The following is a 26,119-nucleotide window of genomic DNA, read 5'->3' on the forward strand; positions in this document are numbered from 1 at the left end:
CTTGATGCTTGGATTTCCATGTTGCTTCTCTCCCTCTTAGGCAGGGGACTTATCTTTGTGTTTCTCATGCTCCCACTGTCTCCCTGATGCTTGCAAGTGACCTGCCAGAAACCGGGAAGGGGAGATGTCGCCTTGTCTCAGGGCACTGCTCATCTGACCAGATTAAAACAGATTATAAAAAGGGAAATAAATATCAGTGTTTAAAAAAATAAACTCTGTTTTAAAAAACCCCAAAAACTATGCTGTTAAAAAAACATACCCTGTTAAAAAAAATAAATCCATCAATAAATAAAACTCTAGAATGATGAAAAGTGGAAATGCAGTGACTGAGTAAAGGATTCAATTTTTTAAATGAAAGATCTTCCAATTCCAGCCAAAAGGCATTTCTATTCCCTTGACAGAATATAAATATTAATCCAGACACTCGTTGTTCTCAATGTGTCCTTTTGTATTGGCATGATCTGGAGCCACATTGAGAGCTCACATCTTCTGCTGGCTTCCTTGAGGGTGCAGGGTGCTCGCTATAACTCCAGAGAGTCCAGCAAGGACACGTCCTCCTGCCCTGAACGTGGGGCTCTGCTGCTCATCCATGCTTTATCCAAGTGCATCTCCTGCAGGAGCCATCAGAAGGATGGAGAAGAACACCCCCTTTTGCAGGAACCTGGAGGGGATGCTGGTGAGACACCTACATACACCATGTGAGGTCCACATCAAACCCCCTTCTCTGGGCTTTTGAGCCCAATTCTCTCCTGCTTTGTAGAATTTTACCTTATTGCAAAATGTCTCTGAAATTCTGCCCCTCTGGTGAGAACGGTGGGCAACAGACGGGGCCAGGGAAGAGTCACGGAGACCAGCCACATGCCCAGGAAACTGCAGGCTGTGTGGGGACATGTCCCAGGCAGGGCTGGGTGAAACAAGGACCAGGCATTGGGTGAAACTCTGGTCATGGGGCTAACAAGCTGTGCCACCTCTAGGAATGCAGAGGAAAAGAGAAGAAACAGTAAAGAAACCAAGGTCTTCATATTTTCGGTTTCTTGGGACAGAGAAGCCATGTCCTTTGTCCTTTCCTCCTGTCGCTGGCCTTTCCACTCTCCTTATGGTTATCTACAGGGGCTGTCACCATCCAAGGAAGGCCCCAGTTCAGAAAAGTCCTTAAGCATAAACCTAATTATCAGGACAAGATTAAGGTTTTGGCTGAATCGGGTCTGCAGAGCTGGATGGAAACCAGCTGAGCCACCCCGAGCCAGCCTCACCAGAGGCTCCAGACTCAGCTCCAGCACGGCCCTTTCCTTCCTGGGGGGTCACTGTAAAATAAAACCAGAGGCAACCTTGCAAAAGCAGATCCAATTCCCAGGCCCTTAGCAGCCCATCTGGGTCTATAAGATCAAACCTCTCTACTCTGCCAGCTGTATCCATCCTTTTTGCTTTTCAGCACAGAGTATGAACCCCATTTTCCTCTCTGCTCTCCAACCCCCTTCAACAGGAGGCACACAGAGCAGGACAGCCAAACGTTGAGTGGCCTTTTCTTCTCAATCACTCTCTGAAAGTCACTGTGAAATGCGATGCTATGTGGAAAGTGGCTGGAAAGAATGACACTGCGAGAGCCTATTTTTTTCCAAGGAAATAAATAGAATGTGTGCCACGAGCACGGAGAGGAGGGGGTTTGTGCCAGGTCATGCACAGGTAGGGCCATGCAGGGACAGCCCCGAGTTTGTTTGAGCTGCAGTCACCACCTCTTAGGAAAATTTTGCTGGTCAGAGGCACATGGGACAGTCTCTGGTGGTGCCACCAAGGTGGCAGCCTGCAGGTGGCAGCTGTTTCAGCTTGTCTGCAGCATCCCTGGGCATGCAAACTATTTGCAAGGGGGTCATGAAACTTGGTGAAGCAAAACAAGCTACTGCACACTGTGTGTGCAGGAACCCAGAACCGGGGGGAGCCTGACCACCTCTCAGCAGATGAGGGGGGACTTAAATGCCCAAGGTGCTGGTGGGATGTCAGGCAAGCCGGAGCTCAAGGCCTGGCTCCAGTGTGGTTGCGGTGGTGGCCTGGATTCAACTATTTCAAAGGGCACCGGACGGTCAAATCAAGCCCCAAATTTAAATTTGTTAAAATAACTTCTTGCAAAACATTAGGACGGAGAGAAATGTTTCCATGGTTTTGTTTTTAAATTCCAAGTGGGAAGAGTTTATTTTTTCACTAGGAAACTTTCCCCGTAGGATTCACAACGCTGGCCGGGAGACAAGAACTGGCGAGCTCCGCTCCCAAATGGAGGTGACCCTAAGGGTGACCCTGCGCTGGTCACGTCGCCTCGTGCAGCCTCAGTTGCCCCATGGAAAAGGGAGGTGGCCACGTGCATGGCTGCAGAGGGGCTGACATGCCAGCGGGGCCGGCTGTCGTGCGGTCAGCCCGTGCCGAGTGGGATCTAAATCCAGACATGCAGTGTCTTGTGTTTGCTTGGAGGCAAATGCAACGAAAACTCTTACATTCCAAGCAGGTTAAGGGAAAATATGGGGAAATGAGCAATCTCCTTGGCTCTGCTGATGCACAAGTGTCTTCCAGGAGGACAGCAATGCTCTGTCATCACTCTGCTCCTGCTGGATTGCTGCTGATCCAGAACGTATAAGCTACCATTTGTTTACTGGCTTATGTTGTCCTAAAAAGCAAAATATTACAGAGATTTATAAAATTAACTGAAGGTAATAAAAAAGGCACGGGGACTCATCTGGTTCCCCTTAGCTCAACGCCCTGGAAAGCCCTTTATCCCAGCTGAGAGCCCAAGTGCTGCTGTTCCTGCCCCCAGGTGACTGGGGAGTCCACAGTGTTTAGTGCAAAAATACACAGCAGTGAAACAGGGACTTGGTGAGCATTGAGATGAGGGAAGAAGTGGAAATCAGAGCAGGATGAGCTTCATTTACTAGAACTGGCTGAAAATAAAAGACAAAAAAAGAGCAATTTGAAATGCTTGTATCTTGCTCCTATCAAGAGATCAGAGAATGAGCACAGGTTCATTCTCATTTGTGATCAAAGACTTTGAGCTAATCCCATTTTATTCTCTACTCCCATGTACTGCTCTGTGGTTGTGAGGTCATGGATGGCAAGAAAATCCTCTTGCTTTGCACTCTGAGAGAAGTGAGGACTTGGCATTTTAGGATGTGGGATGTAATGAAAACTGATTGCATGGACATACCATTTCCAAGGTGGCAGCTCAGCAGCTCAAGGGTTAACTGGGCTCCCTCATTTTCAGCCTAGACGTTGACATAAAGGCTTATCCAAAGGGAAAAGCTTGTTCTTAGCAAGATGGGAGCCGCAGGTACAACAGCCCCTCCTGCTCACCTCTGCAGCCCCAGCTTTTCACACCTGGCTGGGGCAAGTAAAGCAGAAGGAGCTGCTTTAGGACAACTCCCTTGCATGGAGAACGCCTCCCCAGGCTTATAACACATCTTACATCCCTGGGACACCTGGATACCTTCAGCAAGACTTCCCCCAAGGGTAGGGCCAAAGGTGCAGTGTTCCTGGTACACAGCTCACCCACGGAACCTCACGCTGGTGGCCACGGGCTGTGGAGCCACCCTGAAGCAGGGAAGCAGCCAAGTGTGGCTGATGGGAATCACTGATGGGAATCACTGGAGGTGTGCCTTTGCTTTCAAAAGGGCTATTAACGCGCTGAGGGTTAATCACACAAATAAATCTCGCCGTGGCTTGGAGCCAGAGCGAGCAGTAAAAGCACGGATCCCCAGGCCTCCCGATGGGAATTGGCCAGGGCCAGGGCCCATGTTCTCACCCAGTCGTTGGGAAGTAATCTGCATACTCAGCACAGAGGCATCCAGGGATTTTGTTCCGAGTCATCCCCCTCACTCCCTTGTAAGGCACTTATCCAGGTGGAAACTTGAATATCTTCCCATGCCAGCCAAGATGGCAAGAGAGCCCAGAGGAGATAGGCAAAGGGCTGATCTGAACTGCTTTTTCTCAGTGGTGGCTGCAGGAGCCATGGAGAGGAGGTTGAGCCCCAGTTCTGTCCCTTGACCTCCTTCAGGGACTTTGTTGTATCAAAAATTATATACTTAAAGGAATGAGCTTCCCAAGGAGGGAAAAAACCTTGAACTTCAAGCCCTGCTGAGTGTAGGAAGGCATTTAGAATGACAAATCAGTGTGCCTGGTGCAAGGGGGCCTGGGGGGCATGTTGGTTTTTCATCAGCTTTTATTTTGTACAGACACCACCAGGAAATGCATAGTAGGTGTGTATATGTTTGAGGGACACAGGCAGGGTTGCTGTGAGTGAAACATCCCAGGGAATTGAGCTATGTCCCCATCTCATGTCCCACATTTTAACTGGACATGGTGAGAGATGAAAGTGCTTGGGGCAGGCTGTAAAATTAATTTTAAGATACTTGACTGAAGCAGCACCCTGTCTCTCCTTCTCCCAGAGTGGTCTCCCAGCCTTTGCACATACCACCAGGCACTGAGCTGGGCTGTTCAGCATCAAAAAAGCATTTTACAGGTCAAGTCTTTGTGTTCTCTTAGTGGAGAAATCAGCAAAGACAGTCAGTGTGAACGTGTGTGTCCCAGGGGATGCAGCAGGGAGAGGGGGACCAGGCAAACAGACCTGCAAAACACAGGTAAGCTGTTTCCCCAGCACTTTGGAGACTTGGTTGTGCTCTTACTCCTCTCCCTGACTCCAAACCTCATTGTCAGGAGGCTCAAGGGGACTGTGTGCACCGAGTCCCCTCTGCTGCCTCCCCTCCCTTTAACCTTGTGGAAGGTGACTGGTGGCCCTTTGCAGGGAGCTCACTCGCACCCACCTGAATTTCCACATGCTTGCAGGGGCTCGATCGACTCCTTGTGATTCATTTTGATGTGGCACAAAGCAGCAGCTTGCTGCAGCCTGATGTGAAACACCCACATACGCTCACATTATATAATATCAATCTAAGAAGATTAAATTATCCGGTCTGAGGAAACACATGCACGAAGTACACACTTATACACAGTCTGGAGGCTAGCTGAGTGGAGCTGAGGGCAAAGCTTCCCTTCAGACCCACTGAACTTTAAGTGCTTTTAAGTTCTTTTTTAGCACTTAAAAACTGGGGCAAATAGCACGTATTTGCCCGTGCATAGACGTGTGTGAAGCACGGCAGCAGCTGAGTGTTCTGCGTTTGAAGGAAACACGAGAAGCGTTTGTGTGTGCTTGGTTATCCACTGTGTTGGCAAAGTCTGAGCAGCAGCATGGAGCAACAGGTGGAATCCAAACAGTCCCGGCACTAAACTTCACCTGTCAGCGTATGGCAACATCCCTGGGAAAGCAAACAGAGGGGGGAACTGTCCCCAAAAGCCCTGAGCATCTCTCAGCAGCCTTGGACAGCCCGGCCCATCCTGTGGCCATGAGCCCTGCCCTGCAGGCATGTGCGTCGGGGCACAGCCTGCTCCTCGGGCTGCACGAACACCAGCAGATCGATGCACAAAATCGGGAGTCATGCTGAGTTTGGGGTGCTCAGGCCTTTTGCACTTTGCCTTCCAGAAGTTTCACGTTGGGAGGGGAATGCAGGAAATATGCTTCACCTACAGCTGCCCACGGTGCTCACCTGCCCGGGCAGCGAATGGATTTGCCTCTCTCTGCTCCTGCGCCTTCCCGTCATTGATTCACATTGTTTTGCTAAATATAACTCGGCCCCTTGAAGCTGCTCGCTCAGCTTTTGCGGTGCGGGGCACAGAAGGCGCTGGCAGGAGCGGGGCTGGGCGGCCGCTGCCGCCACTCGGCACGTGCCGTCCCTGCCCGTGTCCCCGGCCACCACCGCCCCACGAAGGGGCCGGGTTTGAGACCCGCTCCGTGAGACCCAGCGCCGGGCGCGGTGATGCTCGGGGCACGGCCGGCAGCAGGGCCGGGGGGCCGCACCCCGCCTCGGCCCGGGCCGAAACAGCGGCAACACACCTGTCTGCGCTGGGAACGCCCGGGACGGGGTGGCCGTGGTCACCGCCACCCGCTCGCGGGGACATGGGACATGGGACATGGGACATGGGACGGACAGACACCCCGACACCTCCCCCCGCAGGCGGCGCGCGTCGAGACCATTCATGAAAAAGTTGACGTCAGGCGGGTGGGCGGGGCTGGGGCCGGGCCACGCCCCCCGGGGCCATTTAAGGCGGCGCGGCGGCAGTCGCGGGGCTCAGAGCGGAGGCGGCGGCCGAGGCGTGAGGGAGCGTGGTCGGTCCCCGGCAGCGCCGCGCATCGTCCCGCAGCGCCTGGGTGCCCCTTCCGCCACCCCCCGCCCGGGGCAGCCTCTGCTGGGACTTCATGTCTGTGCTGTGTCCCCTGCCCTGGTGAGTGGGCGCTTCCCGCGGGGGGCGGGCGGGGGCATGGCGGCTTTGCCGTCACGGGGTGCTGCCGGGGGGACGCTTGAGGCCGAGCCCCTTCAGCCGGGTCAGTGTCCCGGGAGGAGGCGAGGCAGCGGGACGGCGAGGGCCGCCGGGGAGCGGTTCCGGGACAGCGGCCGGTGGCGGCAGTTGCCCCGGCGGGCGGTGCGGGACGGATGAGCCGCTGCGGGAGCTCGCTCGCTTCACTTTCTGGAGCTGGAAATGCCATTAAGGCTGTAAGAGCCGAGCTGGAATTGGCGCCGCGCGCTCCGCTGGCGTGGGAGTCCCCGAGGTTGTAAAATAAGTCAGTGGGATCCAAAGCACACCGGCTTGAGAAATAAAATATAATTTTTAAAAAAACTGAAAGAAAAACCAAAACCCCCGCGCTTGCACTTTATTCACTGTGGTTTTCTACTTCCCCCCTCCCCGCGGGGCAGAGCTGGAGGAAGCGGAGTTAAATGCGGAGTTAAAAGCGAAGCGGTGCTGCCGGAGCGTCCCCGGGTGTGCTTGAGCTGGGCTCTTGGGGGGAGAGCCGGGGAGGTGCTCCCAGGGCATTGGATGTAGCTCCAGCTTACGAGGTACTGAGCTTTTTCCGCTGCCTTCCAAGGGGGGGCAGGAAGGAAGGGACCAGAAATAGACTGCCTACAGCCTCTGCTGCTCGCTTCGCCGCTTGAACCGTGCTCGGTCCTGCCGGAGCCCCTCAGATCACTGGAATGCTGTCTTTTGTCTCTAGCTCTGATTATCTGAGATCCGCTGAAATGACTGAAGTGATGATGAACACCCCAGCCATGGATGAGATCGGACTAAGCCCCCGCAAGGATGGGCTGTCGTATCAGGTAAGTGTTTTGCTGGCAGTTGAGGCACTAATCCCATGTGGAATTGCCTGGGCTCGACTGTAAGCTTGGTCTAACGTACGTTTCCATAGCCTGACCTAATAGCAGGTCTTGCAGTAGTGAGAACTAGTCAACAGACTGGAATGTTTGCTTGGCAGGAGATGGTTGTCTAAAATATCACTCGCTATCAGTGTGGGTTGGCAGAGGATTTGCTTGTTTTGAAGTGACCGAGCCCCTGCTCATTCAGCATTCCCGGGGCTCAGTGGGAGATGGGCTAAAGAAGGATTCATGCCACTCACTGAGCTGAGAGGGCTCTTGAGATCTTTGTGACAAATCATACAGCTGATCTGCTGAGAGCAGGAGGAGGCTGTTTATATGGCATCCACTTTTTTTTTTTGATCTAATTCTTGGTTTTCCTGACAGATGTACCCATTTGAGAGGGTTAACAATCCTCTGTAAAATACAGTGAGGCCAGACACAGCCTAAGTGAGCTATGAAATGTCACTGGAGATATCAGTACCTGGAGGCACAAGTTGCATTCATTATGAAACTTCTGAACAATGTAGTTAGCTATTAATCTCAAGATCAATGAAGAAGCAGTCTGCAGCTAGATTTAGTCTTAATATCCCTTTCATTTCCTAGCCTGTAGTTAATCAAAGCACAAGTTAGGCACCTTAGCTTCCCAGCTCACTTCCAGGAGGCTCGTTGATGAGATCTGACATAGATGCTGAATGCTGGCAGATGACTTGCATCTGCTGTGTGTGTCGGGTGACTCTTACCGGCACATCCAGATGCAGGCTTTGTCCTTTGCAGATGTTACACAATCTGCACGGAGGCATTTGCTCCGAGTGTGCATTCAGATGAGGTGCCGAATGTTTGCATATTTGTGTCTGAAAAGGGAACTACAAGGCAGCAGCAGTGCACTGGAGCATGAAATCGACTGAACTTCGGGCCACCACTGAGGCCTCCAGCAGAAGGCATAGCTATGTGGAGGAAAAGGGGATGCATTCCTTCTTTTAGTCAGGATTCTGGCTCTGGGTAATGCAAGTTGTTTGGTTTATAGCTGTGCTTCAGTACTTGAGCTAGTGGGGAGTATACAGCCTCTCTTACAGACAGAGGCAATGCCAGTTGTTAAATCTGAAGCAATCAAAGCAGTCTGCATGGGCTGTCTTTATGGGTCACCTCATGAAGAGGCTTAACCCACTCAGGTCAAATGCCTCTATTTACCCATCCAAATTCCCAGGGAGAGGCAGAATCTAGGTGCCCTGCTTGTTCTAATGATCACTTCAGTGAGGTTCTTCCCCACGTGCTAATAACCTTGATAAAGTCTGCTTTGGCCAACTGGGGAACAGGACTGTTTGGTTTTGAGTGGATCACCTGAACATGTGAGTCATAAAAGCTGACGACTCCTATCTGTGCAGGGCTTCTGCATCCTAGATCTATTCTCTTTAGTGGTCTAGTTGTAGATAATTTTTTTTCAAATGTGCCTGCAAGGCACTTCACCTTGATGTGATGAAGAGAGATGGCAGCAAGAGTAGAGGAGTTGAAATGGAAGACCCTTATTAGTGTGTGGGCTGTGTATGAGGTCTACCTCTAAATCAGGTTAGTGTAAAGAGGATTGGGGAGCAGGATCCAGCCATCCTTCTCTGGCTGCTAGGCTGAGAATGTCACAGTGTAAGTCAAGGTATGTTCAAAGCATCCTTAGAGGGCTGAAAGTCAACTGAGACCAGCAAGGGCAAATCTGATGCAAATAGCACCATGAACTTTTTGTTCTACCTCAGGCTTTGGCACTTTGTGCCTCATCTTGCTGATGGAGAGAGTTTGGTACATGGAAAATTGTATGCTTGTCTGAGAGCTGTAGTGCAATAACTTAAAACCAGACAGGGCTAATGGAGCATGACTGCTCCTACACTGAGGCTTGTTGTTGTAAGCTGCAGCATCTTCCTCTACTCATCTGCAGAGTCAGGCACTCACAGTGTAACAGCCCTTGGCTGGCTATGAGAGGCAAAAAGTAAAAAGTGGAGCCAGAATCAAGCTTTTACCTTCAACATTTTGTCCTGTTCCTTCAGTAGAACTTGAATTTATTTTACTACAGAGATGACCTCAAACTGGGGTTCAAAATTTCCCCCTTAAAGCTGTGTAGAGCAGGGACTGCCTGGGAGTTGGTGAGTGGGATGTTGCCTGTGAGACTGGGGGCTGCTTCTGCCGCCAGAGCCAGGCAGATGAAAGTCTTTTTTTTTCTTTTATTTGGAAGTAAACTGAAGAAGCAAGCTCATACCCTGAGTATGAACTTCAGCAGTCTGACTTCCTCTGTCTTGTGGAGTTCAGTGAACTTCTTGGCTCCTCTCTGTCTCAGTGGTTATGAAAGGAGCTTGGGTTGTTGATTTTTTTTTCTTCTGCATCTTCCACCCGCTGGGGTGTCTGTCTGTCCTAGACATCAGCTGAAGGTCTGCAGTCTCCTCCTCAGGTAAAGCACTGTGCCCTTTGCTGGGCTGGGCATCACTGCTCAATAGTGAGAACTCAGACTGCAGAAGGAGTACCAGTATTAACTGAGTTGCTTCCATAGGCTTAAGGCAAACATGTTTTCTCATCACAGGATTGCCTTTTTTCACAGTTAGTATGCAAAATGCTTGTAAACTAGCGTGCTAGCTTCAAAGTCATCCTCTGTAAGACAGCTTTTATTACTGTATTTGTGATGGCAAGCTGCTTTCTGATCCCCCTGAAGATGGTTCAGCCAACAGATTCCAAGGACCTGAGCAGAAGTGAATGGTGAATTTGGGGCAGGAGTCTCAGAACAGGGCAGCATAGACAAAACAGAAGATGTGACTGAAGAGATGATGTCATGCTGGGTCTTGTGCCTGCAGTGAGAAGCTATTTCTGGATCTTTAATAGATGTCCCATAATTCCCATGGGACTTACTAAACAAAAAACTCATTGAAATGCAGCTGATGGCTCAAGTTGCCCCTGCTACAAACAGATGTGGCTGTGGAGGGCTTCATGCACTTCCTGCCTGGCAGTGTCCAGCAAGCCAGGCTGTTTCTGCTGCCAGCCAGAGCTAATGCACTGTTTGCTGTTTCCCAGCCCCAGAAATACCTGTTCTTTGAAGAGCCTCATCAGCACTCTGCCAGCTTGTCCTCTGTGCTGTCTCCCAGCAGCACGAACAATGCCGCTGAAACCGAGGCTGAATTAATCATTTCGTGGAGCCGTTGTCAAAACAGTACCTTGACCGGAATCCTGCCTTGCTTCTTGGAAGTGGAGCAGGGTCTGAGCACAACTGAAAATGCCTTAATGCCCAAAGTGTGTGTTCTGAGCAGAGGCAGTGTCCTGAGTTGAGTGTGCTGCCTTGCTGCAGGCTGGCTGGCAGGTGACTCGCTGGTCCTTCAGGCTCCCGTGTAGGAGACTGGCCTGCAGAGGCTGAGCTTGCCTCATGCCCTCAGCTCAGGTTTGGTTGTCATGGGGAGCTTGAGCTCTTTAAGTCATGATCGCATCATGCTGGGATCTGTGTAGGTTAATCACAGCCACAGCTCGCTGGCAATCACGTCAGAGTGCCTGAATCTGGGTAAATAGGCTTAAGGCTCTATCCAGTGGCTGTGCCAAAAGCTGGGTGTTGGAGAAGTCATTTCTGGTGAGTGCAACACCTCTTCACCAGCCCTGGGGAAGCACTGGCTTTCCCAGGGAGTCGAGGGGCTTCAGCTGTGTGTGCTGGATCCCTCCAGTTAAACTGGACCACCAGTATGTTACTGGCCCAAGGGCTGTTGGCTCAATGGAAATTCACCTTCCTCTGTAATTGTTTTCTTGTCGGGTGCTTCATGTCTGTGCAGCTTTGATTTGTACAGGGGAAGTCCTTCAGAGGTGCTGCTTGCTGCTGTGGAAGGTTTTGAAACCAGGCTGCAAAAAGGTGATGATAGCAAGCATGGCTGCTAGACAAGATTAATAGGCAATATGTATGCCAGGGTCTGGGACCTCAGTGAAGACAGAAGCAGGATATGGGATAAACAGATACAAAAGCAATCATTTTGGCAGCTATGCTGTGCACAAGTGTTCCACTGAAATCTAAACTGAGGACAGCAGCAACACCTCAGAGCATGTTTTTTCCTCCCTACTTTGATGCTTTGTTGCTCTGAGGGAAAATGGTTAGATGTAGGAAGTTTCCCTGACATCATGCCCTGAGACAGGGCAGTATTTCTGTGGCTGGGGACTTGTTGTGGCTCATCAACCTGAGTCACAGCTGCTGTGTACATACTTGGAGCTCGTTCTTGAGTCATGACTGCTGTGTGAGTAAATGTATGCATTGTGGCCCGAGAAGTCCTCCAGAGAGGGCACTGAGAGATGACTGAAGCACTTCCTGACATGAGCTTGCCGTGCTTCTCAGTGGCACTAAAGTTTTGTTTTCACAACTTCAGTGCTGATTTGGGGTTTGGAATATTGATATTGCTGAAGAGGCACAAAATTCAGCCCTTCAGTCTAAGGAGGATGAGTGATGTGTCCATCAGGGGTGTATCCTATACCTGAAGTGGGATGTCTCCCAGTGTGGACTTCGCAGTCTTGTATAGACTTGAGCAGTCTTGACGACAGTCAAGCAAAGCTTTTCCCCCAAACCAGTAACTTAATTTGGAAAGATGTCATTGCTTTAGTCTCCCTGTAATACAATTTAAATAGTTTTCAGCCCCATGGGAGGGGAGACAGGCATTTTAACTATGGGTGTTGGTATGGAGCACACATGTGGAAGTTGTTTTGAATTTACAAGTGTCACTTGGATTATGGTAGTGCTGAGCTAATCTTCTTAATTGCCTGACATCTCTCCTGCTTTTGGTGTTTCTCCATCCTTGTGAATGCTGAGAGAGGCTATGAGCCTCCCCAGGGCAATGAAAACTTTCCGTTCTTGTTGCCAAGACTTCATCTGAGGATAGTAGAGCTAGATCATCTGAAACAGAGGCAAACATGATCATCCTAAAATCATTTCAAGCTTTTGTTTCAAGTTCTGCTTTTCCCTGCCTTTTCCAGCTGCAAGGCAAGAGTTTGGTTGGTTTGTGTGTGATCTGGCTAAGTTCATGAGGAGAGCAGTTCCCAGACGTAAATCCAGAGGGGCCTGTAAAAACCAGTCTTGCTGTTAGCTAGAAGCTGTGTTGAGTAGTGTAAGAAGCAACATCCATGTCCTCTGTGGATCTAGAGGTGTTGGATGTGTCTCTCCATGGCCAGGATTTGGGGCTCAGCTACAGGGGAAGCTGTGTGTGGAAGCAGTTGCAGACCCTTGTGCTGTATCATGCAAGTGAAGGGGTGGAAGATGCCTCTGAATTGCTGTAAATTTGCTTTTAGGCAGCCATCACAACCACTTGCTTGTCACTTGTCCCCCATCAAGTGACCAGGTCTGCCAGGGGAAGGTGTCTGCCTTAGCTGTGCAAGGAGGCTCCGTGTCATGCATGAAAGGGAGAAGCTAACCCATGGCTCTTGTCCTCTTTGTGAGGTGGGAGGTGCAGAGCCTTCCTCGCACAGCCCTGGGCAGGATAATGTGAGCAGGAAGGCTTGGAGGCAGGTGTTGCTGTCCTGGCTGCTGTGCTAGAGAGTGCAGAGCTCCCAGGTCAGAGCTGAGCTGCTGCAATTCCCAGTGTGGAGCTTGCTGTAAGTTAGGGAGGTTTCTTTCTCCCTCCGTTCTCTAAATCTGGAGTGGGACCAGATAAGGCCTGTGGAACCAGCACATGTGGCATGGCCCTACTGGGGCAGGACAGAGAGAGCTGGTGCTTGCTTATCTTTTTCTGTGAAGAGGAGGGGGAGGCTAGTTGGATTAACCTTCTCACTTGGCTTCCCCAGATGTACAGTTAGTCTCAAACCCTTTTTCCTTGGGCCCCTGTGCTTGGTCTGCTGTCACCCTGCCCATCACACTGGAGGAAATCTGCCTTTCTGTATTTTTTCCATTGACTGTCCACGCCCCTTCAAAGTGCAGTTGCAACATCTCCCTTCATGCTGCCTCAACGATTAAAAAGCATGACTTAGTGGAAAAAATCCTGACCTTCTTGGGTTCAGCCTGTCCTGCAGCTGTTTGAGATAAGATTGTGCTAGGGTTTTTTTATTATTAAAAAAGCTGCACACCACATTTTGCGGATATTTGTTTGTAAGGAAATGACTACTACTTAGTTTCTGGAAAAAAAATCTGGCAGGCTATTTTCAAAGAAATTGCTCCAATTTGACCTAATGTGCTTAAAATAATAGCAGCCAAAGGTTAGTTTGATTATTATACTGCTATTTTTCTTCCATAGGAGGCTATTTTCATGACATTATCAGCTTATGTAACCTCTTGAACCACACTTTTTTTTTTTCCATTGCAACCTTCTAAACCATGTAATGTCAAGAGTATTTTTTTTCCCCTATCCTGGGTTTAGATAACTTGATGCTTAAGAGCCACTGACTGTACTTTCAGTAATGCACTATGTGCCTGAAACTGATTTTGTTTGGCCAAGCAGAAGCCACAAAGCTCCAAGAAACAGTTGCTGTCTCACTGGTGCTGAGAGTGACTAATAGCAAGTAGCTCACACTGCAATGCCCAGGTTCATGTGGCTGTGTTCAAGGGACCTCAGCTGCTCTTGTGCACCTGAAAAACATGGATGGTGGGAGCTGGAGTCTTACACCGCTGTCCCCAGGACCAGATGATCACATGCAAACAGCCCCTGATTTGTGCATTTCTTTCTGTTCCCTTGCCTGAATTTGTGTTAGGTAGCAGCCCAAAGGCTTTTCCAATCTGATTGCCACAAAGCTTTGGGTGTGAAGGAAAAATGAGGCTGAACAGTAGAAGACTGAGTATTGCCAAGGAGGTGATGCTGTAGCTAACAGCTGCTAGGCTGAAGAAGGAGCTGATAGGATGTTGTTTCACTTTTTGTGGCCAGGGCTTCCCAAGGTGGTAGGTACCCACATGATTGGCACAAGCAGAATGAAGCTTCATGGTTAATGCTCAGGGCTCCTGGATGGGGAGCCTGCTTTTGTTACTGGAACCACAAAGATCAAAGCAGATGAGATCTTGCTCTCAGACTGAGGCTAAGGCTGGCAGTGCTGCTCCCTGCAAGGATGCTCTTGTAACTCACTTGAATGCAGATGATTTTCAAAGAAAAGTACAGCCACATGACTTTTCACCTGGCCTACAACCTCAAGGGGAGAATGCACTTTGTCATTTTCCCCTTTGGAGTGTTTAAATGCAAGTCTAATGTGAAATGGACACTCTGATAAAATTGTTTGAAATAGCAGGTGGTGGTTGTTTAATCTTCTGGCTACTAACCAGGAGGTCTGATGTAGTAAGTGGATTTTATCACCCAGCAGTGATAAATTTTTTTATCACCCATCCAGTTCCCTTCTGGATGAGCTGGGGTTTGAAGGTGTTCCCCCAGCAAGTTACCCACAAGTAACACAACCTTTTCTGTTCATATTGCAATCTAGTCGTGCAAAGCTGCTGCTAACACTCCACCAGCAGGTTTTTTTTCCCTTTACTCACACTTTGCCTCAGTTCCTAGTAGAATCAAAGTGTGCATCACTAGCAGTACCAGTGAGTATGGGCCCTGGTGCTGCTGCACTGCACAAGCTTGTGCATCCATGTGGCAAGCAGTGGGTGGGAGGGAATGGGTAAGGTGCACCTTGAGGGGCTGGAGATGCAGGAGTCCTTGTATCCACTGCATGAGAAATACAGTGCATGACTGCTGGCTATGCCACAGGTACCCCTTTCCTGAAGAAATACAGTCTAGTCCCCAGCCCTTCCATAAATGAGTGTCCTGCTGAGTTTCACTGCTGATGTGTGGTAGCTGTAGTGTGCAGAATACTGCCAGAGTTATCTCTAAAATGCAGCTGAGCTATTTCAGGCTGGCACCGTGGCCCTGGAGTGATACCAGACACAGGCCCTTGCTGCAAGGATCTGGGCTGTGCTAGCCCTGGGTTGCCATGACCTTCCTGTCTCCCAGCAGCAGAGCCTGGAGAACTGTTCTGGTGTGCAGCCTGACCAGCAGCAGGAAATGAGATCTCAGATTCTCTGATGGAGAGAGCTCTGTGTGCAAACTGAAGAGCATTAATGCAAAAGCAGGGGTGGGGGGGTGACAAGGCATTTGGATAAATATCCAAAAGGGCAGGTGCCTATTTGCTGAGCACTATCCAAGCAAGCGCGTGCTTCGGGAGCCTCTTGGGCTGTGCTCATTTCCATTTCTTGGAGACTTGAAAAGGTTATTGACAAGTTCAAGAGTATTCCCATCACTCAGTGGTTGACTCTGTGTCCAGACTAGTCTGCCCTGGAGACCTAAATGTCTCGAGCTGGCTTTTTGGTGAGAGTGTGTGAGTGCAGCCCCTCTCACAGACTGTTCCTTGGCTCTTTCAGATCTTCCCCGACCCCTCAGACTTTGATCGTTACTGTAAGCTGAAGGACCGCCTGCCCTCCATCGTGGTGGAGCCCACGGAGGGGGACGTGGAGAGCGGGGAGCTGAGATGGCCGCCCGAGGAGTTCCTCGTGCAGGAGGAGGACGAGGAGGAGGAGGAAGAAAACTGTGAAGATGCAAAGAAGGACAACAAGGAGCAATAAATGGCATCTGCGGAAAGGCAAGGGACTGCACCCTTCTGAAGGAAGAGCCACACTTTCTTTGAAAGTCTTTTTAATAAGACAAGTTCAATTTTGCACCTGCGAGATCTTAGTTTTTTTGTATTCTCTGTATCGAGAACTGAAGCCCTCGGTGTCACCAGACCTCCTGAGGAAGGAAGGAAGTAACGCAGAGAAATGTTTGCTGTTCTCGAGATCATTATCTGTATTTTTCCGAGGCGGAGGCAGCAGTGAAATTCCAAGCACATGGCAGAGGGTGACCACACGAGGACTGCTGGAGGGGGGAGCTCGGGAAGGGGGAGGACAGTTGGAGGTGGCAGCGTTTGGCTGGGAGCTGCCTCCGGCTAAAAGCATGAGAACAGAGCCAAAATATCTCAGATTTGCCTTTCTTACAGCTTCCATTTTGTGTGTTGGGGGGTGGAAGGGTGTCTATAGCGAAGCATGGCTAAATGATCTAGTGACAAGGGGCCTGTAGCTCTCCCTGGTTCGGCACCTCCTAGGGTAAGGTGAGCGTCCATAGGAGTAGTCTGGTTTCTTGCTCTCGCTGTTGAGCCTGTTTTCCAGCCACTTTCCCCAAAGTTACTTTCTCCCCCTGTTTGCCTTTAGACTCTTCAATGCTGAGCAGCTGTATTTGCAGGATAGCATTAGGCTGCTGCTTGTCATCTCTCCTGCAACGCCCTAGCTTATCTTGCAGGTGGTGAGCATGAGGTGGTGTGCATCGGATGTAAAAAGGTGCTTCTGTCTGCAGCAAGAGCTCATGTAGGTTTGAACACCTCAGATTTTTCTCTCCTATTTGCTGAGGCTGCTGTGGGTGGTCTCGTCTTGTACAGTGCCCCAAGCCTAAGGGTGGAGATTTATGCCTCCTTGCCTTGATGTCCTTGAAGTTGTAGGGTTTTGTGTCTCTTAACTTGATGGTCAGTGGGCTTGAGAGGGGTGGGGGGGATTCTCCTCCAGCTTTGCACTGCAGGGTCTCCTCAGTGCAGGACAGGCTGGTGGGGAATGTTGTGGGGGGGCTGCCAGACCTGGGGGTCATCCAAAGACGAAACACCAGATCTAGTGTGGATCACCAGTGGGATTTGCAGGATGGGGTCTGCTGGAAGAGGATTAGCGTGGGTGTCCTGAGACAAGATGCATTCCTGCTTCTTAGTGAGGGTGAAGTGTTCATGGTTGTTTTAATGAAGTGCAGACTGGCTTGTGAAGTCTGGGTTTGTTCTCTCTTCACCATATTCTGTCTCAAGGAGAAGGCCAGTCTGCTGCCAGACAAGGTTACCTGCTGCTTTCCTGGAAAGGGATGGTCTTGCAGTTTTGGGGACCAGCTTGGGAGCCAGTCAATCTTGGGATAGGATGAGAGCAGTTACCACCTAAACCAAATCTGGGGTCATGGAAGAGAAAAAGAAATGTCAAGGCCTTAACCAAACTTCCATAATAATCCCAATGCCACCCCCCTTTGCTTATAACTGGTTCCATTTTTAAAATCTATTTGGACATGTGTGTATTTGTATTTTTAATACCTCATGAGTAGTTAAACGCTGGTGGGGTTTGGGAACTGCTTTTAACGTATTGGCAGGATTGTTTTAGTCTTGTCTTGCTTGTGTTTCAACATAATGGCAATAATTTATCAGCTGTGTAACTATTTTTGGACAGATCGGTGTTTGGAGATGAGTTAGCACAAAGCAGGAGAAATTCGGTGTTCCTACACTGCAGCTGGCCTCTGGTCCAGCCACGCAGACCCAGTCAGACACTCTCCCTGCCCACCTTGGTGGATGGTTGATCACTGAACAGCCATGATGTGGTGATGCCATTTTCTCTAGTGATGGATTCAGCTGTTGTGTCTGTAACACTTGTTCTAGTCTTGCTGTCTTACTGGAGTGAGCTTGTACACCTGCATACCAGCCAGTTGTCTTATTTCTAAGTGTTACTCTCTATTGGTCTCTACCATCTGTACCACCAAGTCAAAGCTCTATATCAAAGATATTACCATGTGGGCAGCTGTGAGATGGCAATCCTTGGACTTCAGACCTGCTGTCTGCCCTAAAGACTTGCATATTTCTGTCTGCATCCTTTTTTTGGAAGTATTGTGTATATTTCTATTTGTTGTTGAACGTATCTGAAGAACAAAGCACTCCAGTAAAACTCCTGTTGTATGATATACATTCTATATTTCTGTAATTCTTTTTTGAGCCTCAGGGAGAAGCTAGCATTTTTTTCAAACTACATTTTTGTCACTGTGACAGTTGTAAATAAAGTTTGAAAATGCTTTCCAAACATACTGGCTTTGTTTTTACTGTGAAAGTGGGTTGGGATGGTCAGCCTTCCAGATCATGGCTATCAGCTGAGCCTGGAGATGCTGGTTGCATACTGGTGGCTGGCCTCAGATCATGCCCTCTGGCATTGGAAACCTAAGTCAACTTTGAGGGGCAGCACCTTTGCCTTCCATCTTCCTGTGGTTGCTCATGGCTGTGTGAAAAGCTGCAGCAAACTGCTGCTCCAGATTATTTATTCCTAAAAAAAAAATTGTATTTGTATCTGTCCTCTACATCTACCCCCTTACCTAACCTTGCAAAACATGAAGTAATGGAGAGTGGAAACTATTCACAGCTGCTGTTAGTCATGTTCCCTGTGCATGCTCTTCCCTGCCCTGAGCAGCACTCATGAAGACAAGCCTTGCCTTGCTGTGTGCTCCTGGGGTCTCAGCTGAGCTACCCGGGGTTGTCTGTGTTGGCCATTTTGGGTCTAGAGGTCAGCTCTTCCTGACTAGTTGTGCCACTCACCAGTGGCCACATGCTGCTGGGGGAAATGGCATTTCTGAGTGTGAGTCTGAGCTTCCCTGGTACCAAGGCACTGTTCTGGGTGTACAAGTCTGACCACGCCAGGATTCAGTAATTCAAGCTGTGTACTTAATGGGATTAAATTTTCCACTAAGACCCGGTGATAAGAAGCAAATACCCTGGCATTCCCATATCTTTAAGGTACATGGATAGAAGTTCCTGTCATTTGGCAGCTAACACTCTAATCTAACCTAGGCAAACAAGCCCAGCTGAGGCTGGAGTGTTATGTTTACATGAGACTAGTTTAAACACACTAACTAATGACCCTTCCATTTAATGCTTGAACTGAGGTCATGCTCAATGTGAGCCCCACAGTTCAAAGATGAACTGTATCATGCTGAACCTTCATGGATATTTTATGCCATGGGAACAAATGCAATATTAAAGCTGACCTCTCCTTTTCTTCAGTCAGCCTCTAGCAGAGGTGCTTTGATTTCTTCCTTTCCTCAGGCACAGAGTTGCTTGCCTTAGCAGAAGTTGCTTGCCTTGTAGAAGCTGCTGCAGGATTTCCAAGACGACCAGATGTGCTGAACTGAAATCAGCAAAGATGTTTATTCTTGACCCAGAATGGTTTTGTTTAAAATACAGCACTGGTTAGGGAAACTGCAAACATACTGAACTTGTCTGCTGCTTCCATGTGCTGCACACCAACAGGTTTTTCAGGCTCACATCAGAATGAAGAATGAATCCTGCTGTATCATCCTGTTTTGGGGTAAGACCAGAAGGGTTGGCCCCTGAGTGGGGCTTGCTCAGCCAGGGGGTCTGCCTTGTATCTGCCTGGAGCAGTGCTGGTGGGAAGGAGGCTCTTTCCTGCTCCTTGACTCCAACTATTGTGGCCAAACTGGAACTTGGATCATCAAATGAAAATGGGCTTGCTGCTGAATGGGTGAGCCTTAGTCATCCTCAAAAAAAAGGAAGGGTGGCATAAGGACCTTTCTTTGCACACAGAACAATGTCTCTCCTGGGTCACATTTAAACCTGAGGCATTTGTTCTCCTCAAGCTTTGCCCTGTGGTGGAAACTGATGACACAGCAAGCTGTGCTCTGCTGTCCTGCTTCGTTCAGCCTGTGTTCACACTCCCAGATAATTCATTTGTAGTGTTCAGTGTGCACCCACTTCTGTTTGCCTTCATCAAGCCCACAGTCACTTGAACCTCTGCACATGAACTGCTGGTATCTGACTTTGCCTGCATTTGGGTGCAGACAGGAAAAATTCTCACTCTGTGGGAGTGCAAAGATAATGCACCAGCACTGCACGTGGGGAGCAGCCACTCCTAAGATGCAGGTCCCCTTGGTGCAGGCTGAAGTTGTGCTCTGGTGTAACCACACTCTTTATCATTGCAAGCAACAGGAGAAGCTGAATTTTCTTTCAGGTGAGCTGTCTCCTTCCAATTTTAATCCCAGCAGGAAGTTCCCAGCCTATGAGGATGTGGAGCTTTCATCCTGGTGATGCTGATCTGCTTTAAAATGCCTTGAAGCACAATCAAAACTAAAACAAAATCCTCCAAGTCTACTCACCTGGAACAAACCCGGGGATGTGAGGAGCAACAGCCTGTAATGCACGTGCTCCGTGCTCTCAAAAAGCAATCCTGAGCAACACACATCTCTATATTAACAACAGGAATTCCTCTCCCTAAATCCTTACTTGAGGAGAAAAGCTCTGGGTGTTTCATGGTCCAAGTGATGCCTTTCTGCTGATGTTTGGCCAGCACAAATCTGTGTCTGGATCTGCGAGGAGCACAGCAGAGTTTAGTTCTGCTCCTGCCTGGTGTCCCCACAGTCAGCAGCGTCTGTGTCAATGTCTCTGCAGCGGGAGGGCAGCGTGTGGGACATCCCTGGAGGCATGGTGGCCCATCCCACAGCAGTGTCATAGCACAGTGTCATTGGCTTTGAGCCACTTGGGTTACAAATGTGTCACTTTCCGAAGCCCTGGTGATCATCCACCTGCAGAAAGGGCTGTGCAAACCTGGCTGGAGCGGAGCTCTGCTGAACTAAGCTCAAACCCATCCTTACACAAATGAAGCTTTATGAGTGCTGGTTTTAGGAGTAGGAGTGAGGAGGCTTCATGCTCATCACCTAGGGAGGAACTGAGTGCAGAGAAACCTGCTTCACCCAGGAAATGCCTGGGACTGGTGGGAGCATTGTGTGTGTTTATGTGATGATGAGCAGGGATGGAGAGAACAGGAGCTGCTGCAAAGCAGGCGAGGGCACTGTGGGTGGGGTTGTTAGGTGTGACAGTGGAGAGCTGCTCTGCCAAAGCTCCTTGTAGCTCCATGGTTTCATGCCTGAAGGACAGGACACACCCTAGGGCACCCACTGACCTCTGCAGCTCCCACCTTTTGCTCAGTGGAAGTTCACCTGCAGGAAAAGATGTGTGGGGCTCGACTGTGTCATGCTGTGCTGATGGCCCCAGCATGAGCCAAAAGCCTGGGGTAGCAGGCTGGGGCAGTTTGGGTGCCAGGACTGGAGACAAACCAGCTGGGGAAGAGAGTCCTTTGTTCTCTGGTCTCACCTTCCCTAATGGTTAAAACGGGAAGGATTGGGGTCCAAGCAAGAGAAGTTATTTTTTTGTTGTTGTTTCAAATCAGACTTTTTCCTGTCAATGAAGAGCTTTTTCTCCCACACCAACTTACCAACTCTGTGAAAGTTGTCTTGTGCTTTATCTGCTTTAAAACAAAAACCCCCAGCCCCATGCTTGGGGTCAGTGACCTGTACTTTTCCCACCAAAGAGAGCAAAGACAGGACAAAAGAGATGGAAGATAGCAGTGGCTTCGGACAAGGGAACAGAGCCTGGAGGGGTGAACCTCCACCCACCACAACTGGCAGCTGAGGCATAACAAAGTCAAACCCACTGTTCTGAGAGCCCTGAGGGATGGGAAGACTGCACAAGCCACAAAGGAAGCATGCACTGAGCACTCGGTGCTGCCAGAGCTGTAACCACACAGGGTTACCGTAGCAGCGACCATCAGCTTCATCTGATAAAAATAAGCAAGGAAGTCAAGTGTATGAGAGGGAGAGGATGTCAGAAGCCAAGCATGAAAATGTCACAGCAGCTCTGCTTTCATTTTCAGTGTTTCCTTCTTTATTTTGCCCTCAGCCAGTTCAGGAGCCCAGGTATTTCCCACCCTCTGTGTCCCAGAGCGTGTCCTGCCTCTGTCCCAAACATCCCCTGGCCATGGGGTGCTCGTGGCCACCTGCTGTGTGCACAGTGCCCTGCCGTGGATGCTGGGAGCCTCATGCACACAGCCTGCATCTCTGCTGCAAGCTGCAGGGATGGAGCAGCAGCCAGAGCCTCATCCAGCTGCAGCCAGGCAGCTCCCCACCTCCTCCAGGATCGCACTGGCTAGGGATGGAGCAGCAGCCAGAACCTCATCCAGCTGCAGCCAGGCAACTCCCCACCTACTCCAGGGTTGCACTGGCCGGTGCCTTTGGCTCTGGACTGCAAGGGTGAGGATCAGCACAAGGGGACACACCTCCTCCAGGATCGCACTGGCCAGTGCCTTTGGCTCTGGACTGCAAGGGTGAGGATCAGCACAAGGGGACACAGGGCAATATAATCCCAGTGTGGTCACTGCCATGTAGCAGCCTGCCCCTGCTGTTCTGCAGGCTGAGAACAGCTCAGCTGGGGTGAGGAGGTGGCTCAGGTTTGTGGCTTTCTCCAGCTGCGCCGGGGCAGGGAGAAAGGGTGGCTGTATTGCAGGGGTTTGAGCTCTTCCCCGCAGGTTCTCTGCATTCAGAGGTATGAGCCAGGCAGGTTACAATCAGCTCAACAAATATTTGTCAAGCACGAGCCTTCCTGAGCGGTGTTTGACGACTCTTTTCCACTGCAGCTGTTGCCAGCAGCGCCAGGCCTGCCGTGGATGCTGCCTGCGGGGTGAGGACTGACCCCTGCTGCCACCGGAGCTGCAGCCACACTTGCCCTGCTTAAAACCTGTTTTGTGGCCGGGTGACACCAACGCTGGGTCCCCCGGCTGGAGCTGAACTGGCTGAAGGTGGCTGGTGGGGCAAGCAGCAGAGGTGGAGCTGCTTTCCATGCTCCCTCGGGTGGGAAAACACTTTCCAGTGCTCCAAGGAGGCTCCGTGTGTGTGTGCAGGTGGATTTGCCTCTCAGTGCCCTGCCCTCCCCTGCTCCAGTGCCCACAGCTTGCTTTTCCCTCTGCTCAGCCTCCTGAGAAATTGGCACATTCTGGCATGGATCCGCTGGGTTTCAGCCAGTAACGTTCCAGCTGCTGGGATCTGGGATACCTTCACAGGCAGGGAAGGCAGAGGCAGCTTTAGAGCAGGGTCTCCTGCATGAACTTGCTGTGACAGTAGCACCAGGGGAACTTTGCAGGGGCTCTTCAGTCCCTGCCAGGCTCAGCAGATCCTGCTGGGGCCATTATCCCCTGCACTCAAGGACAAAGGGATTTTGTAGTGGGTAGTCTCATGACCCGTCTCTATCCCTGCGGCTCTCAGCTGACCCGAATGGGATTTGCCCAAATCTGCAGCACTCGGATGTGGATTCCTGGTTGGGTCTGCTGTGGGTGCCTCTGTGTGGAAGGGGGAAGAGCCTGTGGGCATTCATATGGGGCAGGGGAAAGTCGTGCTGCCTGCTACTGTGCACCCCACTGCTGTTCCCAGATGGACTCCTGAGCTGTCCTGGCCCATTCCAGGGCCTTTCTCAGCTGCCTGTTTGCTGCAGCATGTGTCACACATTGCACCCTATCCATGTGCTTCTTTCCATACAGAATCCTTTCTACTTTGTCTCAGTAGCAGCCCAAGAGATTTCTCCAGGACTTCCTGTCTCTGCCTTACTTGATCTGAGCAACTAAACCTCTGTAACTAGTCCTGACCTCTGTAAAATGGGATTGGCCACAGAATGCAAGAAGTATAATATTTAACTTGAGTATTTTGTTCTTTATAGGGACTTTTCATCAGTAACTTTCCATACCTGTCTCTTCCAACAAGCCTTAGGTGTTTGTCTACAGGGACGGTTCCTGGTGTGATGCAGCAGCAGTCACTTTTGAGGAAACCTGATCAGAAGAAATGTCCAGAGCCACTGCTGTAAGAAGAAATGGTTTATTTGGCTGGGTTTTACCCAGGGAGCCAGCAAAAGCTCCAGACCCTGGAAGAAAGGACCCCAAAAGCTTCAGACCCTGTGATGCCACCTCCCATCCTGGCGCTGGGCTACTCACGCTAAGCTGCCTCCATCGTAATTAAAATCTGGGTGCTTAGTCTGAGGTAGTTGTTAGGTCTCCTGCTGTACTCCATGGAAGGAAGTAAACATCTCCAGAAGGTGAATCATTTTAACAGCCTATCTGGAAAGAATGTCCTCAGGCCAGCAAGAGGATGGAGATAACCATGTAGTTGATTAGAGGGGTGGAGCAGCTCTCCTAAGAGGAAAGGCTGAGAGAATCGGGACTGTTCAGCCTGGAAAAGAAAAGGCTTTGGGGTAACCTAATTGCAGCCTTCCAGTACCTGAAGGGAGCCTAACAAGAAAGACAGAAAGGAACTATTTAGGAGGGCCTGTAGTGACAGGACAGGGGGAATGGCTTCAAACTCAGAGAGTAGGTTTAGATTAGATTTTAGCAGGAATTCTTTATTGTGAGGATGGTGAGGCACTGGCACAGGTTCCCCAGAGAAGCTGTGGATTACCCATTCCTGGAAGTGTTCACGACCAGGTTGGATGGGGCCCTGAGCAGCCTGCTTTGGTGGAAGACATCCTTGTCCATGGCAGGGGGCTGGAGCTAGATGATCTTTAAGGTCCCCTCCAAACCCAAACCATTCAATGTTTTTGCATGCCCAGCTTTCAAGCAGCTGAATCCAGATGAGCTGAACCTCACCCTTAGTTTGTTTTGTAACTTCACCTTGTTGGGTTTGCCCCTTCACATGTCAGTGCCCCCACTTCTGTAGTGCAAAAAGATTAATGCATCCATGGGCAGCCATTCTGTGTGAGCCCAGTGGACTGAATTTGCTGGAAAATTCACATTTCTTAAAAAATAACCCCGAACCAGCAGGACATCAGTCACATGAAGTGACATGACTGGTGAAAAAAACCCCAGTGGCGAATGGGAAGAATGAGGAACACACAGGCAAGACTGCAATGGAGACCATGAAAGTAGAAGGAGAGGTGTCAGGGACAAACCACATGCAGCTAGTTCAGAAACTCTTGATAAGGTTCCTCCCACCTGAGCTGAGGAAAACAGACCAAGGAGGTTAAATAGACTCCCTGTCTTCTCTCTGCAGCCCAGCTGTAGCGTCTGATCCTGTTTGCTCCCTTGCTCCCAAAGCAAAAACCTCTGGGTGTACGTGGAGCTTGCACAGTGCCCCATCTTTCTGTGGGTGTTAGAGATTCACTGCAACAAATGGCAGACAAGCACAATCTACTCGCCAGGAATCACCTCAGTGTCTCAGGAAAAGTTGTTATTTCCACTCCAATTTTTCATATTAAAATGTTGTGGACTTAAGTATTTCTTTTGGGCATTTTTCTGTTCCCACACGTCAGTCCAGGTACGTGGTGGCTCACCTGGGCAGGTTGGCTGGACAAGAGTCTCCCCACAGATTTCAGGGGGATGCTGGTCTTTCAACCTCCTTTGCTGGGGTCTGTCCCACCAGGAAAGAAAATACAGGGACCAGCAGCATGCTAGAGAGAGCAGCAGCTTCCCTGCCCCTCACAAAGCACTGCAGGCTCCATAGCACCCTTGGAAACATTTCATGGAAGGGCAGAGCACCCACCAGCAGTGGAGAGCAGCAGCCTGCCATTCGTGCAGCTGCAGCAGTGTGTGACAATGCATGTAAAGCTGCATGTATGGCTTTACAATGCATGTAAAGCCAGCTGTGAGCAGCACAGGTGCGAGGCACCGTAAAAAACACGGTAGGAGAAGCACAACGATGAGAGTACAGTATTTTCACTTTCCTAGTGGCAACTAGAAGGAGAAGTGAGAAAATGATGCCCCTGAAGTTTTATTCCATGTCTTATCTGCTATTTGCCGTGTTACATAAAGGCCCAGTCTACAGCTACTTCAGATGCTTAACACGAAGACATGTGGAAGGGTTTCAGGTTTAGCACCTATTTCCTTCACTTGGCTGCCCTGGTCCTCTGGACAAAAAGCAAGTCTGGGGAAATGACTGCCAAAGCTTTGCCTGTGACCAAAACACAGCGGAGGACTGGCAGGAGGACGAGCAACCGACAGGAGCTGATAACAAGTTGCCTTTGCTAATTGCTGTTTTTAAAGTCCAAAGTCATTGGAAAAAATGAGTAAAGTTAGATTTCGCACACTAACGACAAGAAGAAAGTGCCCTGGAATGTCTGAGTCACCGCGCTGAGCGCTGCTAATTACACAGAGATACAGTTTTCATGCGCTGTGTTACACATTACAAATGTGTGCAGAGGCTTGGAGCAGCCTGGTGTCTGTCATTATGAGTGTTGTTTACCACGAGATTTGAGGCTGGGTGAGATGACCCAGTGGGCTGCAGTTGGAGGGGTGGGATTTTTGTAGGTGATTTTGTTTTTCACAAAATTGGAGCCAAGTCTGAAACCAGCAAAGTGAAATAGCAGATAACGATTCTCTT

At 49.9% G+C, this 26,119-nt stretch overlaps 1 protein-coding gene across 1 annotated transcript; it reads left to right on the forward strand.

Moving 5' to 3' along the window:
- The first annotated feature begins 6,146 nt into the window (after window positions 1-6,146).
- On the forward strand, window positions 6,147-18,006 carry LBH (LBH regulator of WNT signaling pathway). Its single transcript, XM_041489345.1, has 3 exons — window positions 6,147-6,315; window positions 7,082-7,184; window positions 15,526-18,006. Exons 1-3 carry the CDS (start codon window positions 6,290-6,292, stop codon window positions 15,724-15,726), a joined length of 330 nt encoding a protein of 109 aa, XP_041345279.1. The 5' UTR covers window positions 6,147-6,289; the 3' UTR covers window positions 15,727-18,006.
- Window positions 18,007-26,119: the final 8,113 nt, after the last annotated feature.

This window comes from Pyrgilauda ruficollis, unplaced genomic scaffold (assembly GCF_017590135.1).
Source record: "Pyrgilauda ruficollis isolate IOZ18807 unplaced genomic scaffold, ASM1759013v1 scaffold93, whole genome shotgun sequence".
Lineage (NCBI taxonomy): Eukaryota > Metazoa > Chordata > Aves > Passeriformes > Passeridae > Pyrgilauda > Pyrgilauda ruficollis.